Below are 15442 nucleotides of genomic sequence, written 5' to 3'. Positions count from 1 at the left end.
ATGGCTGTAATCACAGGTGCAGGGAAGGTGAAGGTTGAGCTCATATGTCCAGGAGAATATTTTAAGAGGACTACTATTTCTGGTCAGGACCAGGAGAGAGAAAGTGTGAGTTGGGGCTAGATTGCACCATCCTTTGACTTGTGCTCAGTCTATGTTCATTCCTGTCACCTGTGGCCTGGATATCAGAGAAGGGTATGATGGGCTCCTGCTGAGTCAGTAGTATTTTTGTTTCTTTAAAAAGAACTTTAAACTTCTGTTTTTATTGTTTTTGCTATTCAACTGATTTTGATAGAAACACCTTTAGGAAATCTCACCTGTAACTAAGGTTCTGTGAAATGGTTAAGGTATACATGGGGTGAACTCACTTCTGACCGGTTATGCATGCTGAGATGATGAAGATTGCTCTCCTCGGGAGTGGGTTTAAATTCAGACTCATAGGTGGCTTCTGGGGGTCATACTAGCATAGGGTTACCTACCTTTGCACCAACCCGAGTTTTCATAACTGTTGGGTTCCTTCAGTATCATGCTTCGCGCTGGGAGTCACCATGAACTCTGTAACAAGTATGTTAAGGATGTTGGCACTTAACCGTCTGTATTTATCTGACCAGCTCAGCTCTGATTCTATAATGAACCATAACCCAGGAAATCATGGTGTGTATCTTCATTTAATGGATGCCTTGCTTCTCCTGAATTTTCAAAGCATTGAATTGACAATTATGGATGATGTTAAAGAGTCTACTGAGTTATTTGTTCAATGCAACATACATTATAAAAAGACCTGCATATATTGGGTGGGCCAGGGACACCATCTCATCCGAGTAACAGCTAGTTCTGTCCTCACCTTCCCCCCCTCCGTCTCTCCCCTCCTTGTCCCCAGAGCTGCCTCTCCTCACGTGTAATGCCAGTGCTCTGTACAGTGTTTTGTTTAGAGTGGTTTGAACATTTTTCTGCCTGTGTCTTTCATTGCTGAAGTAACTCACCTCTCTCATATCGACTCTTACCCAGGAGCCGCACTGCAGACTCTTTGATGTAGGTCTTTTCTGCATGGCAGCTAAGGCCAAGCTGTGATTTTCATTGCATGATGCAACCTCACCCTTTTCGGTTGTCGCCTCCAGGTTAACCAGATCCTTTCCCCGCACTTCCCATGCATGTCACATGCTTCCCCGCCAGGCCTGGACCTGAATGTAGTAAGCACTGGGCACGTGCATGGAATCGAAGTGGCGAACATTCTGATACACTAAAATCCTAGGATCTAAGATTCTCTTTGCCTATCATTGAGAGCCCCCAGTTTGCTGTTATATCACAAAGGCCACTCAGCCCATTAAAAGATCAAGCCTAGAAAGTTGGGAAAGAGAGAAATGAATCTTCTGTTTTTAAGGATAGGCTGAGCAAAAGTTAACGACAGAGAATTTAGAAGTGAGAGTCATTTTTCCAAATAGCATTTTACCTACAGTCCTACGGATGCCCACCTCTGCACGGATGTGCCCAAAGTGACCAGAGTTACAGCACCTTATCACATCTTTCTGAAGACTGTTACCTCATTTGCTTTTGCTTAGATCTAATCATTTAGATCTAATCTTTTGCTTAGATCTAAATTTATATACCTAATTTAAAAAGTACCTCTTAAGCTACATGTCCTGGGGAATGTGATCATGGATCTTTCTCTTAGATTATTGTATTAACAGGAATACCACTAATTCAACTTTAAAAGATGTGAACTGGTAGCATTAAAAAGGACTATCATAGCCAGTGAAGCATGTTGACATTGCATTTGCATTATTAATTAGTAATTGCAATCATTTTCTCTCTTTGAAATATGTTTTTGCCTTAGGGCTTTCTTTAAATGTGTTCTTTTTTTAAAAAAGCATGTTTTATTTCCTCTTTTTTACTCCCTTTTATTCTCAGAATGGACTTTTATAAAGCATACTTGTCAGGAACTGTTTTCTTACTAGAGTTTTTTTGTTATTTTATATAAATAGGGACATTTTAGATTACAATGGCTGTAAATTGAGTAGGATGACAGGTGGGCATTAGCAAACTTCTAATAATCCTAGGGTAAGAATAATAATTCCTAGAGATTCTTGGCAGTACTAGCTTGGCAGCACCCCTTAGATTAAAACTATGCACTGAACAGTCATAATGACACAAAATTGAAGGCTTTGTATCTTGTTTTTAGTTTTCCCTCATGAATCGTGAGTTCTTTATATCTGGGGGATTTGGTAGATTGAAGCTCTTACCATACTTCTGTTTTCTCCTGTTTTATTAAATGTATCCCAGTCACCCGATATAAATAGACTTTGCTTAGAATTTCATAACATGTCCTTTTGGTCACCAGTGTAAAGGTCCTTTGAATGGAGGCATTTCCCTTTCTGGAAGGAGCTTAGATGGCATTATTGTGCAGACAGACCTGTGCAGAGCAGGTGATGCTGCCCCCAGCATGTTGAAATGCTCTCACTTGCCCAGGGCTTTTATCTGGGATTTTGTAAATGAAACAACTGATCCTTCTTTTCAGATTCTTCAGCAAAGAGACTGATTCCTCTTTCTCTGAAACCACAGTGCTTCTGGATAAAAATGAAATAATTTCTGAAACCCAACACAGTGTGAGGATAAGTGGGTCCATTCATGGAGACAAAGGAGAAAATCATAAGGAATCAGATTTCCAGGGTCTTCCTGAGTCCTTCCCAGAGATGGTTTTACAGTGATGGGAAAACAGTTCTCAAGGAAAAATCAAAGATGTGGCAATATAGTTGAAAAGAGGACCTGCAGAAGGAAGGAAGGAAAAAGAAACTTCACCCGATAGAGCATGGCATTCATGATATTCTTTACTAAATTTGGATCCAAAATCATGGGGACACCATTGATTGATATGATAGAGCTATTTTTTTTTTCCTGAGGCATGAGCAGGACTATTTTGACATATAAGTGATTTCCAATGCTAACTGGAAATAAGCAAGAAAGAAAACTAAATGAAGGAAAAGAAATATTCTAAGAGATAATTTGTTTTCATGAAGTAGTTAAGGATAGTATGAAAGAGTGTATACTTGAAGACACGGTTATAAAATCATAGGATTTAATAAGTTACCATTTTCCTTGTTAGTGATGATGATTTGTTTCTAAGGCAACTTGATATTCTATGGAGACATTGGTCTCCATGGCCCAGGTCACTTTATGACATTCCTAAGGAATGACTGTTCTTGCTTTGTACTCAGCAGACTCAAGCCTTCTAATCGGCAACATCTCAGACTCTGCTTTTTGGCTGTGAGGCTGCTGGGCTCTCAACAAAATTCCTAAATAGGAATACTTGCGAAACTTTCATGCCTCAGCTGTCAGCCAAAGACAGAGCTAAGACACAGCTATTTTATTTCCTTGTAATAAAGGTATAATTGTTCTGTATGCCAGATGTCAGAAAGACTTGTACCAGGTCTTTCTCTGTGTCTTCTTAAAAATCAAACACCAAAAAACAAATGAAAGGGAAAAAAAATAAAACTCAGGATATCAGAAACAAAGCTACCATCATCCTTTGGCATCACTTAAAATTTGTATGTAGCTTTTAACAAATGGCAGGGTCCTGGTGTTGAGGATATATGTTATGTGACAGTGTTTTCTATTCTTCAAAGTCAAGTTGCAAGCAAAGGGGGCAGCTGTTTCTTTAAATAATTATTTTTTCTCATTATTATCCCCCAAAAGGCCTTGGGCCTCCAACAGTCCATGCCAGGGAGACCCTCAGTGTTGGCATTCTTCATCAGGGTAGCCCTTTGCATGGGACCACTGAGGGGCATGCTCGCCACTCTGCTTGGGTCCCGATGTGGCTGGGGTGAATAGCAGGGTTGAAACTGTGGTAGGTCTTTTAGGCTGCTGATAGAATATTAGATTTTGTCAAAGAGAATAGGAAAGGGAGCTGTCTCATGCATCCTTATTATATGTGTCAGGTGAGACTGCCAGGCAGGTACCCAGCACAGGCTTCCCCACCCTAATCCTGGCAGGTAGACCCATAGCAAGGAGGCATTGCCAAGGTCAGGCTGTCCAGGTGCATCATGATTATGTCAGGGAGGAAGACAGGGATGAAAGCATATGGCATAAGCTGAATAAGTAGGAGACAAATGAGTGACCAAGAAGTGCCTAGAAGAGTCTAAGACAAGTATAAGAAGAAGGGTCAGAGAGAAGAATTTTGACATCTATATTCAATAACAGCCCAAAGAGATTCCACGATGAATTGAAAACCTGTTGTACTGTGTAAGTCCCAACCCACCTGCTCAACCTTGCCCTGATGAGCCAGCTTTTTAAATAGAGAGCTCATGCTTTTTCTAAGAGACTTTTGGCAATCCGGAGAGCTGCTTCTGTGGGCAACTTTGAGGCTGAAGTGCCTCAAGACTATCCCAGGCTATTCTTCAATCTTGCTCTCTCTTTAAGAAGCAGGCACACCAGACAACTGCTCCCCGGTGTCTCAAAGCTGATGACTGGTTATTACTAGTTAGAAATGATTGTTTATGGGCCTCTTAAAACATGTTGAAACGTTTAACATCCAGAAATAAAAAAAGGCATTGGAGGCAGAAGGCAGTGGTGGGATGACTGCTTGATTTTTCCTTCCTCAAGTCTAAGCTTTTGTAGACCTGAGCGGAATAGGGCTCCAGGAGTCAGGGGTACTACTGCCCATTCCCTTTCCCCTATGCCAGGCACTATGTCTGAATTCTTTCTTCTCGTTTCAGACCTGGGGCTTCTTTTCCCCTCTTTCTTCTTCCCATTTCTGATCACCTCGTCCAGGCTGTCTGGTGTGATGGATGGTCCCAGAGTGAAGTTGGAGTTGGGTAGAGAGCAGCCATGGTGCTGGAAGGCTGGGGATATGTGCACGAGCGTGTGTCCATCCACGGGTACCACCCCACACCTGTGCGTGGGTCACTGACCCGGCCCTTGAAGAGCTCTGTTTTGTAGTATCTGTGTGTGAGTGTCTGTGCATCAAGGGCTGTTTCAATTATGTACTCCATCACGTCCCTCTACTAGAAAAATAAGAGTTCAGTGCAGAGGAGCTGACTCAAGTCAGTGGAGGTAGAGAAGCAAGGGAGTAAGAATCATTCGGTCAGCCTGCTCAGACAGCTTGGCGAAAACTGAAGCAGTGTTCATTTGGCAAGACTCTGTTTAACACAGTAGCTTAACTCTGATTTATTGCATAAAAGTTTCTGGCAAATACAAATAGTAATTCCACCCTGGTAACAACTGTGATTGAAATAATTGTAGTCTGTAAATAAACTGCAGAAAACAAGCATTAGTGGGTAGGTTGTCTTGGACATCATTTTGAGAGTCCAACACCGAAGAAATACATAATCTTATGTACGTAGAATTAGAAGAGATATTCAGAAGACCTATGACTGGTTCAGCCCCCTGCCTTTCCTCCAGATCCATGCTAAGCCATCCAGGCAAATTAAACTCTTTCCTCTGCTCAAGACCCAAAAAAAGGAGAGTACACATGTCCTGTGGCCCCTTATTAAAGTGACTCATGGTCTTCTATGCTGGGAAATCTTGGTTAATTATTTAGAATTTATGAGACTTGTATGACTGCCTTCATGGAAATATCTTTTTCTTGGTGTTTCTTTTTTTTGATGTTACCCAAAGTTAATGTTGTAATATATAGAATCACACCAGATGTCAGCTCACTGCAAATCCTATTGGGCATTTGAATTATATTGCAACACCTGATAAGGAGGCAATAAAGCAGATCCAAAAAAAATAGAGTGTGAAATAACTAATTCTGTCTGTTTTTGTTCACTTGGATAATTGCCTTTTGGGGCATTTTTCTACAAACATTTCTTATTATCATTATTACTATTATCTTTGTTTTCAAGATAACTATCGCTTGTTCAGTAATTAGTCTTCACTCATTATCTGATTTCATTCTCACAACAGCCTTTGAGGCTTGTACCTTATATCCAGCTTACAGATGAGAAAACCAAGGCTTGAAGAGGTCAGATCATGTGCTTACCATTCTGTATGTAAGTGAGAGTTGGTATCTTAATTCTTCTGTTGAAGTCTAAAACTACCTAACTGCTAACCACTCTTGAAGTCAACTTGTAATGCCCACGTTTCACTTCTGATTTACTTATTTGAGTGCATTTGGATTAGAAGACAGGAGAGACGAAGAGGAGAAAGAAAACCTAAACTCAGATAGCATATTGAAATCTTGTGAGATAATTCAGAACAGCTCGCAAGAAAGTGACAGAGGTTTCCTGAAAACAAATTGTCTGTGTGTTTCATTGAAAAATCCAGCATGTGAGGAACTGACATGTTTTGTTCCCTCCATCAGCAATCTGTGTCACTTCCTTTGTCTCCTAGAAGAATGCTTAACTATTAGGGCTAATCATTCAGGTAGGCACCCTGAGCCATACAGCCACTCTGAAGTCTACTGCTACCATTGTTCAGGGCTCTCTGATCACTCAAAGCCCAAGAAGACAGAGCACGTAGCATTCCAGCGAGTAGAGAGGGTTTATATACTACCTCTCCATTTGTTCCAATTCATTTCAACATGACCCTAATGAGGCATATGCTTGTGGCTGTTGGATTACATCTCATCAATTGAGCAGAGGCATAATTAGAAGCCTGCTGCTGTCAGAAAGATTAATAGGCTGATTGATACAAACCCATAACCGAAGATTTCCCAACAAAGCCATTTAACCAGCTGGCTTGAGATCATGGTACGGCAGTAGTGCAAGTAACAAAAAATGTTTTCTGTGCTCATTCGAGCCATTGAAGATCTAAGAAAAGTGTTTTAAGTTGAAACAAAGGGCAAATTCTGACGTTATTATTATTGTTAGTATTGATGAATAAATGAACACAAATTTACCCATCAACAGTAACAATATCTTAGAAGATAACAACTTCAAGATGTTCGATGATAAAGTCACAATGATGGTGAACGGAACAGGTCAACTTCTGTTTGGTTAAACTCATGAAAACTACACAACTTACTGAATACGTACCCCAGCCAATATAGACGCCAAAGCACCAAAATTGGAAAGATGAGCTCTTAAGTGCATAGCTCTGTTAAGGCAATTAAAATGGGAACACTAAGAAAAGCAAACAGATAGAAAGCCTTCAACTTGGATCCATTCAAGGCCTGGGCACTCCTGAGGTGCTGTCTAGTTTAGAAGACCATGTTCTACATAAAGATTCTTGCTTTATCATTGACTAATAAGTATTATACCATTCACAAAATCCACTACGGTTATTAGCTTGCAAGAGGCCTAAAATTCTTGCAAGAGACCCAAGGCACCAGCTCATGGTAGGAAGAGCTTTGGCCTGGAGCATGGTAGAAAATAAAACAAGAGATGTAGGCTGAGGCTGGGTTTCAGACATTTTTCTCAGCCAGACTTCGAGTTGATGCATGAAGCAGGAGAGAGCCACAATGGTAGATGAATTTTAGGTCTCTTTTGTGAGACCTAAAATTATATGAACAATAACATTGATTTCTAATTTGAAGTATATTGAAACATCTGGCCTCCCTTTTAAAATTTCTTGGTCTCAAATATTCTGATTAGCTAGGTGCTTTTATTTCTATTTTGTGGGAAAGAAAACCAAAGCATTTTACTTATCCCATATACCCTAACAATACTAAAAAATCTCAGTTCACTTAGATTTACTCCCTCTTCATCACAGATAGGTTTCTTAATATCCATGACTATATGATGTAATTTTTCTATATTTTGATCGAATGGAATGCAAAACTTATTCATTGTCTAATCCATGATTAGAAGTGTTAACAGTATCTAAAGATTATCATCCATTGCTGTATACTTTCTTGTTCTCTAGAATAAGAGAGGCTGAGAGAAAATTGTGGTATCTATCTTTAAGAATATGGAAAACTAGGTTTTATTTCTCTATAAGCAGAGGAACTTACCTCAGCAGTTAAGGTCAAACTCCATGACATCACTACTGTGCAGGGTCCCAGGAAGGACTTTTGGGGATTAGTAATATCTCATGTCAGTCTTTACAGAGGAGGGTTAGATACAGTTTGGACAGTTCAGCTTCCTCTGAATTTTCCCAGAACATTCCACAAATACATACATGTTTTTCTAGGACAGTTTTACCTCCTCCATAAATCAGTCACACCCTCATTGTCAACCCCTCTTGATTTATATAAGCTTCATGCCAGGCCCTATGGATAGCAGATACTATGTCTTATGCTTCTTGTTTCCTCTCCAAGGATATTGCAATTGGTCTGGAGAAGGGAGGTGGTATGGCAGAAGGGATATTGAGATTTTCTATCCCAACTCTACCACATAGCCACATGATCTTGAGTAGGTTTCTGAGCCTCTGCTTCTCTGTATGAAAAATGGGGAATAGACCAAAATATCTGCTACTTGATTTTGCCAAGTTGTGAGGGCAAGTGCAATAGTATGTGTAAACTCTATGCAGTTGCCAAGTATTATTATATTGAGTAAGAACCAACATTCCAAAGCAGTTTAGAATTCCTTACTCCTAGTGCTATGAGAATTCAAGATAGGAAAGTTCAGTGAGGGCAGAAAGCCAAGGCATGCCTTCTGGTTGGCCTTGAAGACTGCCTGAGATTTGAACTCAAAGAGGAAGGAGCATTTGAAGAGTTCACAGTAAAAGCACAGGTTTAGAATTAGGAATATGAGAGTCATTTACATGAAGTGATGAAGGCGCCAGCTCATGGTAGGAAGAGCTTTGGCCTGGAGCATGGTAGAAAATAAAACAAGAGATGTAGACTGAGGCTGGGTTTCAGAGGTTTTTCTCAGTGAGACTTGGAGTTGATGCATTAGGCAGGAGAGAGCCACAAATGGTGGATGAATGACACCTTTTAATTAAATTAATCTGGCAACATTGCAGAGGTGAGACTAGGAGGAGAGTCTGGAATCATCAAGCTTATTGTATTGATTCGTGTCTGCAGTTTGTGGGCCTGAACTCCCATGGCCCATAATCCTGGTGGGAATTGAGATGGTGTCATCCGATTTAAAAAGGGACTAGCCACAAGAGTGAGGAGAATGTAAATGTTGGAAATTATTTCCCAAAGTGCTGTTCTGTTCCTCAGCTAGTCCCTTCCCTCTCATGCAGTTGTTTATTAAATCATTTCGAATGTCTGCTGCTGCCGCTGTTGTTCCTAAGATGCTTAACATTTCTTTATCTCTTATAAATGACAGTCTCCATAACCTCTCCCCATCCAGCCCTCATTATTTTTCCTTTTAATCTTAAACTAAAAATGTGCTCCTCAGGCACTCTCTGGTTGTTAATTGGAATGTCATTGGTGAAGCTTGCATGGTGGCATTGTATTTATTGGGTTGGCCAAAAGGTTCATTTGGGTTTTTCTATAAAATCTTACAGAGAAGCCTGAATGAACTTTTTGGCCAACCCAATAATTACTTCCCTGTGTTGTCTTAATTCCGCTCCACCCCCACCCACCTTGTTCACATCTGAAACTGAAAGTCTCCTTTTAACCCCTTGATCTTAGCACTTAGTTAAGTGGAAGGCAGGTGGGTGTCCAGGGATGGGCCCAAATGCTTAATTCTCTTTATTCAGGTCTGAATGGGAACCACCTCAAGCAGTAGCACCTATCCCTAATGTGTAGATGCAGGAGAGTTCTTTAAGAGCGGTGATTCCCAAAGTGTGGTTCCTGGATGAGCAGCAGCATCTGGGAAATGCAAATTCTTAGGGTCCCATACCAGACCCACTGGATCAGTAGCTCTGAAAAATGGGGTCCACCAGTGTTTTACCAAGCCCTCTAGGTACATGCTGAAGTTTGAGAAACACTGTTCTGGGGAAATGTTTTGAAAGGTTTGGGCAGCCAGGCTCAGCAAGTTAGGAAAACAGACTTTAGAAAACATTAGGAAAAGTGTAGCGGCTGAGAAGAGAGGCAATTACTTCCTTCTTGGAGGTAGTCTAGACATCACAACTGCCAGAAGTGAGACTTTGTCCTTAGCCCCCTACCCTTTGAAAAACAACCTGTGCAATCATTGCTTACTTCATACTTTGGAAAGACAAGTTCTTAAGTCAGTCTTCAAGAAGGACTCTTGGATCTTCCTGCTCAGAGGTTCACCTGTATTGTTAAATAGGTGGAGAAATAGATATATTTCCCACTTTGGTCAGCCTCATTCTCCTCTGTAGAGACATCTGAATACTAAGGATATGCTTACTTGATGGTCAAGTGGGAACAGAGGTTTGTATTTCAGTCTCTGTTCTATACTGATTGTTTATCCCATCAGAAGCAGCTTTTTATTGAGGTTCTTTTGAAGGTGCCCCAATCATAGTGTCCTGATCAAAATGCTAAATTTGCCTGAAGTTTTAGTACCAGGCTTGATCCATGGACTGTAGAAGCCTAGTAATTTACAGTCCATCAACTTACAAAGTGTCTTAGGTCCTCTAATTAGTAAGTTACTAGTTAACCAAGAACAATTGACAGAAAGTCAGCTCTACCACCAGGACTAATGTTTTTATTTCAGTTTTTAAAACCCTCCTTTTTTATCTGTTGGCAACATGTCTATAAAAATCCTATTCTAATGTGGGCATGCCTCATCAGAATGGCAATCCAAATTGAAGTGTGTAATTCAGAGTCACTTCCCTTTGTAGGGAAAAAAAAAGTGTTTTCTTTTCTAGTTCCTAAAACTTCTAGACAAGGAAGTCTTCCATTTTACACAAAAAGGAAGAAGAGTATATTTCATTCTCCATTCTACAGTGAGCATTAATCATTAAGATAAAGTCTCATTGGGAGGAAAATAAGTCCTGGCTAGTATGGCCAACCTTTTTGTTGTTGAATTATGCATTTTCTTTTTATGAGATCAATGAACTTCTCTGTGGGTTGTTTCCATTTGAGGAATGAAATGATGGGGCTTTAGAGTCTCTGCTCTGTGGTCTTTGACTGTATGGGTCTGTGGACTAAAGGCACTCAGAGGATTTATCTCAGAGGGGATCTTGATAAACAGTTCTGATATTTCTTGAGAAAACTAGGCAGGAGATTTCTCCTTGGTCTCTCATGCAACCAGGAAAGAGCTGAGAGGGCTAGAAAGTAGACTCTCTGACCACTCTGGTCCTATCTGGGTTCCAGGGGCCAGCCTTTTCTGTCCCAGAATTTCCTGTTTCTCTCCTACTTCATCTTAGCAGAGTGGCTCATATTACTGGTGAGCTTCAGCCAGAGGGAAAGTTGCCAGCCCCAGCAGCATAATTTACTCCCTTTATTATTTCAGCTCAAAGTATAAGACTCAAGGAATGATATAAAAGGATGATTAAATTAATTCTCTAAAATTCTGAAAGACTAGAGAAAAAGTCTATTATGATTTCAACATTGCTTTCTGTAAATCAGGGTGTTGTAGAGGTATATTTTTCAGCACAGTGTTCTTTCTTTACCATCAAGCCCTCTTAGTGCTGCCTTTGGGGATGGGCAGTATAGGAGGGAGCAGCAGAAATGACAAGGAAGGCAAGGGATAATGGAAATTAGTTGCTACAGCCCAATTCCTTATCCTGTTTTAATTATCTGCTTCCATTTATATTGAACCAAAATATCTTCAGTGGTATTGAGCTATCATCTCTTCCCCACTGCTCCACTCTCTTCCACAGCCTAGCAAATACTTTCCTGCTCAGTGTGTTTCAAGGTTACTATGAAATTGACACAGAAGCCATGGAAGTAACAGGAGTTAAGGAACTCACACGGACCCCCAAATGTGCCACCAGTGACTATTGTGAGGGCAATAATTAAGGTTATCGTTTGGCCTTGGTGAAGTTATAGTGGGTTTTCCATAGCAGACTTGGGACATCTCTGTCTCTTTGATAATATACACATCAATCTTGATGTGGACAAGTTTATAATACACAGCTAAGTCACTGCTGGCACAAGGGAAGACATGAGTACAATACTGTATTTCCCTGCAGGATCCTCCCCTATCCTCAATCTGTCGCTCACTCTTATGCACACACCTACACGCACACATACACCATTTACTCTTCAGTATTTTGGTAGCACATCATACCTGTGACTTACATAGTATAGAGACACATGGTCTCCTCATCACTTGGTATCAATAGTGGACTTCTGGTCAACCTAGTTCATATACTTCTTTCCACTACACCTAGAGTAGCAAAGAACTCTAACACTTGTGGACCCCGTGGGTCTTGTTCTTGAAACAAAACAAAATTCCATCATAGATTGAGGATTGCAGAAGTGTCACTTGTTAACTCCTGTCCTAGATTCTCCTTTTTTCACTGAATCTGAGTGAGGGAGCAGGCAAAGAGCAGTGGCAGGCTATGGTGTTCAGTTTCTTTTGCTCCTGCCTTGTTTCAACATTGGAGTAAGCAAATTCCATGCTATCTTTCCTCCCACTTTCCTTTAGTGAAAACCCAATACTTGCCATTTCCTTTATACAAACCGTTTTCAGTGTTTATTTTTTGTTCAGTCTGCTTAGTTTGTAAATGCAAATGTAGACTCCTCTTCATGCTTGTCTGTAGGGTTTTCCACATATCTGTGATTTGGGAGATGACAAAGGGCATGTTTGACTTGTAATACAGATAAAGAATGGATAAATCCAGTGCATGTAACATGATCGGAGAGTCCCACAGACTAAGTCACCCTGCCTTTAAGTGGGCCCTGCATATCTGTACTGCGCAGATTCCTGCCTGTTGAACAACCAAGAATTGCCTTTACAGAAGTACAACTATACTAACTGGTATTGCACACAGCAATTTCCAACGTGGTGATACTTGGAAATCCTCCATCCTGCACCTCACAAGTTAGCCCTCTCCCATCCTGGAGGTCCATGTTGCTTCCCATCTGGGGAAAGTATTTTACTTCTCCCCACCCTCCCCTATCCTTTCCCTCACCACACCTTCTTGACATTCCTGGCCTGAGTGATACCATTGGCTTACTGATAACAGTGTACTATAAATTTTCATTCACAGCTTTGAAAGGCTTATGAGGCTTTCCTACTTCCCATACAGCCCAAACTTTGGGACTTTTCACACTCTGGTCCTCTGAACAGTTTGATGCAGGAAAGCACATGGAAGCCACGTACCAGTTTGTATAGTTGTACCCTTTTGAATTGCCTACTCTCGAACAGAGTGTGCTGGGGGTTCGCATTGGCTGCTTGACACACACAAGGGCAATTAACCTGCATGCCAAAAAATAAAAATTAACCCTTAGAGTACTGCTTCAATTGATTTAAATGTCTTGAATTCTACCAGTTGGGCAATGCTTCTTTCCCCAGACCAGAGTGCTGCATATAAGTGCATATTTAGTTTCACCAAAACATCCACCAGGATCCTCTCCTCCACAGCTTTCCTGAGATGCTCCTGGTCCTTTATCATTAATCAACCAATGGCTTTTAAAAGGTCCAAAACACAACCACTGTGTTTAATTGAAAGTGGACTTCATTTCTAATGTGCCGGAGAGTGGGAGGGACTGCTTTTAGCTTAGGTTTGTGTCCTCTCAAAGAAAGAAGTCAGTTCTTTAAGGGTTAATATGAAATTGAGGAATTTGGTGGTCTCTTCTGCTTGTCCTTCCTTCAAGGTGTCTGCATGATCCTCTTTAGATTCTTAGCTCAACTGTTGAATGATAATGGAAACAGTACATGTATCAAATGACGAAAACAAAGAACAAAAGACTGTATGGTTGAATGGAAAGACCCCTTGGCAATGCTTGCTTGATGATCACAGGGGATACAAAGACCAAATGTTTTATTTTTTGAACGTTCATTTTGTCCTCTTCCCTAAGCACCGTCACTGCACAGCGATGTGGAACACATGATGATGCTTTTCATTTACCTCTTGCTTTTCTCTTCTTCCTGTCTAATAGCCCAATAGAATCCTGCCAGAATTTCTACAAAGATTTCACATTACAGATCGACATGGCTTTCAACGTATTCTTCCTTCTCTACTTTGGCTTGCGGGTAAGTTTGAACAACACTGCTCGGTATCACAATGGAGCATGTGAGTCTTGTACCTAGGGACCATTCCCCATCAGCATCTGCTCCCGCAGTCAAGATGAAGCCCAATGTTTGCAGGGAGACAAGAGACCCGAATTCTGATTTTCATTTTGTGAGAGAACCGTTTCCTTAGGTCAGCATTTCCTCATGTATATGTTAATTTTGTTCCGAGCAGGAGAAATAAGGATTGAAATGACTATTACACCCTTACTGGTCTACTGTTTCTCATCTCTCTATTCACGCACGAATGCATGGTTGCCTTAAACAGGAGGGAAAACCTTCCACTCTTAAAATTATGTTTATCAGTGCTCACTTAACTGAATCCTGAGAGAACAGTGAGTTGTGAGGGTTGTATCAAGGGGGTAGATTGGCAGAATTGAGGGCTCGGAGGATTTATCAAAACCATGTCTACAAAGGGAGCTGTATAGAGACTGTGTGGGTGAATATTTACAGTAGAGACTTTAAAAAGGGTGAGATTACTCAAACTGCCCTATAATGCTATTGAAAACCACAGAAAAATGTACTCCCTGATCTTTCTCCAAGGCTCACAGAGTATATAGTCACTCTCTAGAAAAGACTGTGGATCCAAATTCTAAGACAGAAATAGCAAGGGATTGGCGTAGATATAAGAAGAACATAGCATCTCCCTCTGGGTCCCCATGAAAAACTGAAATGTACCCTTTGGAAGAAAGAGTATAGTTTGTTGCAGAGCCCCAGTTTGAGTTCCCTGAGTCATGCAGCAAATTCCCACTGGCTATCTCTTTTCCATATGGTAGTGTAGATACTTCCATGTTACTCTCTCCATTCCTTCCTCCCCCATACCCCAGCAAATTCCCACTGGCTATCTCTTTCCCATATGGTAGTGTAGATACTTCCATGTTACTCTCTCCATTCCTCGCCCCCCCTTTCTCCCCCATACCCCGTGTCTATAAGTCTGTTCTCTATGTCTGCATCTCCACTGTTGCCCTGTGAATAGGTTCATCAGTATCAACTTTCTAGAATTGAGGGGTGGGAAGAGGTGGGAGGTGGGGGGAGACTTAAGAAGGAGGGGACACATGTATACCTGTGGCTGACTCATGTTGACGTTTGGCAGAGACGAACACAATATTGCGAAGCAACTTTCCTTCAATTAAAAATAAAAAAGTCTTGGGGGAGGGAAGAGAATAGTTTGCATGCCGGCACCATGCTTCTCATTTTTTTTCTCTCTCTCTCTTGTTTTTTCTTTCCCCCAGTTTATTGCAGCCAACGATAAGCTATGGTTCTGGCTTGAAGTGAACTCTGTAGTAGATTTCTTCACGGTCCCCCCTGTGTTCGTGTCTGTGTACTTAAACAGAAGTTGGCTTGGTAAGTCAATCTCTCTCCCTTCTTTTTTACTGGCTTCTGAGCCATGGCTGAAATACATAAGGTGGTGCATCTGGGATGCACTGGAAGTCTGAGAATCCACAGAAAGAAACCTTCCTGGATTTGTGTGAACAACTCTCGGAGTTTTAGAAGCTGATGGTGAGAGTTTTCTCTCAGAAGCAAGCACT

The 15442-nt window shown here is 41.0% G+C and overlaps 1 protein-coding gene across 30 annotated transcripts in view; it reads left to right on the top strand.

The window, feature by feature from the left end:
• Nucleotides 1-15442, top strand: part of KCNMA1 (potassium calcium-activated channel subfamily M alpha 1) — a 752676-nt gene that overhangs the window by 419710 nt on the left and 317524 nt on the right. For 19 of the 30 annotated variants that reach the window (XM_070470894.1, XM_070470912.1, XM_070470893.1 and 16 more), the window contains exons 4-5: nucleotides 13784-13877; nucleotides 15146-15257. In XM_070470894.1, coding sequence (XP_070326995.1) covers nucleotides 13784-13877; nucleotides 15146-15257 — 206 coding nt within the window. Of the gene's footprint in view, nucleotides 1-1005; nucleotides 1030-13783; nucleotides 13878-15145; nucleotides 15258-15442 lie in introns of all 30 variants that reach the window. The other 11 variants (XM_070470892.1, XM_070470891.1, XM_070470896.1 and 8 more) reach the window with 1 other exon arrangement.

This window comes from Odocoileus virginianus, chromosome 7 (genome assembly GCF_023699985.2).
Source record: "Odocoileus virginianus isolate 20LAN1187 ecotype Illinois chromosome 7, Ovbor_1.2, whole genome shotgun sequence".
NCBI lineage: Eukaryota > Metazoa > Chordata > Mammalia > Artiodactyla > Cervidae > Odocoileus > Odocoileus virginianus.
The sequence above is the reverse complement of the archived record's forward strand: the minus strand, read 5'-3'. Positions and strand labels throughout refer to the sequence as shown.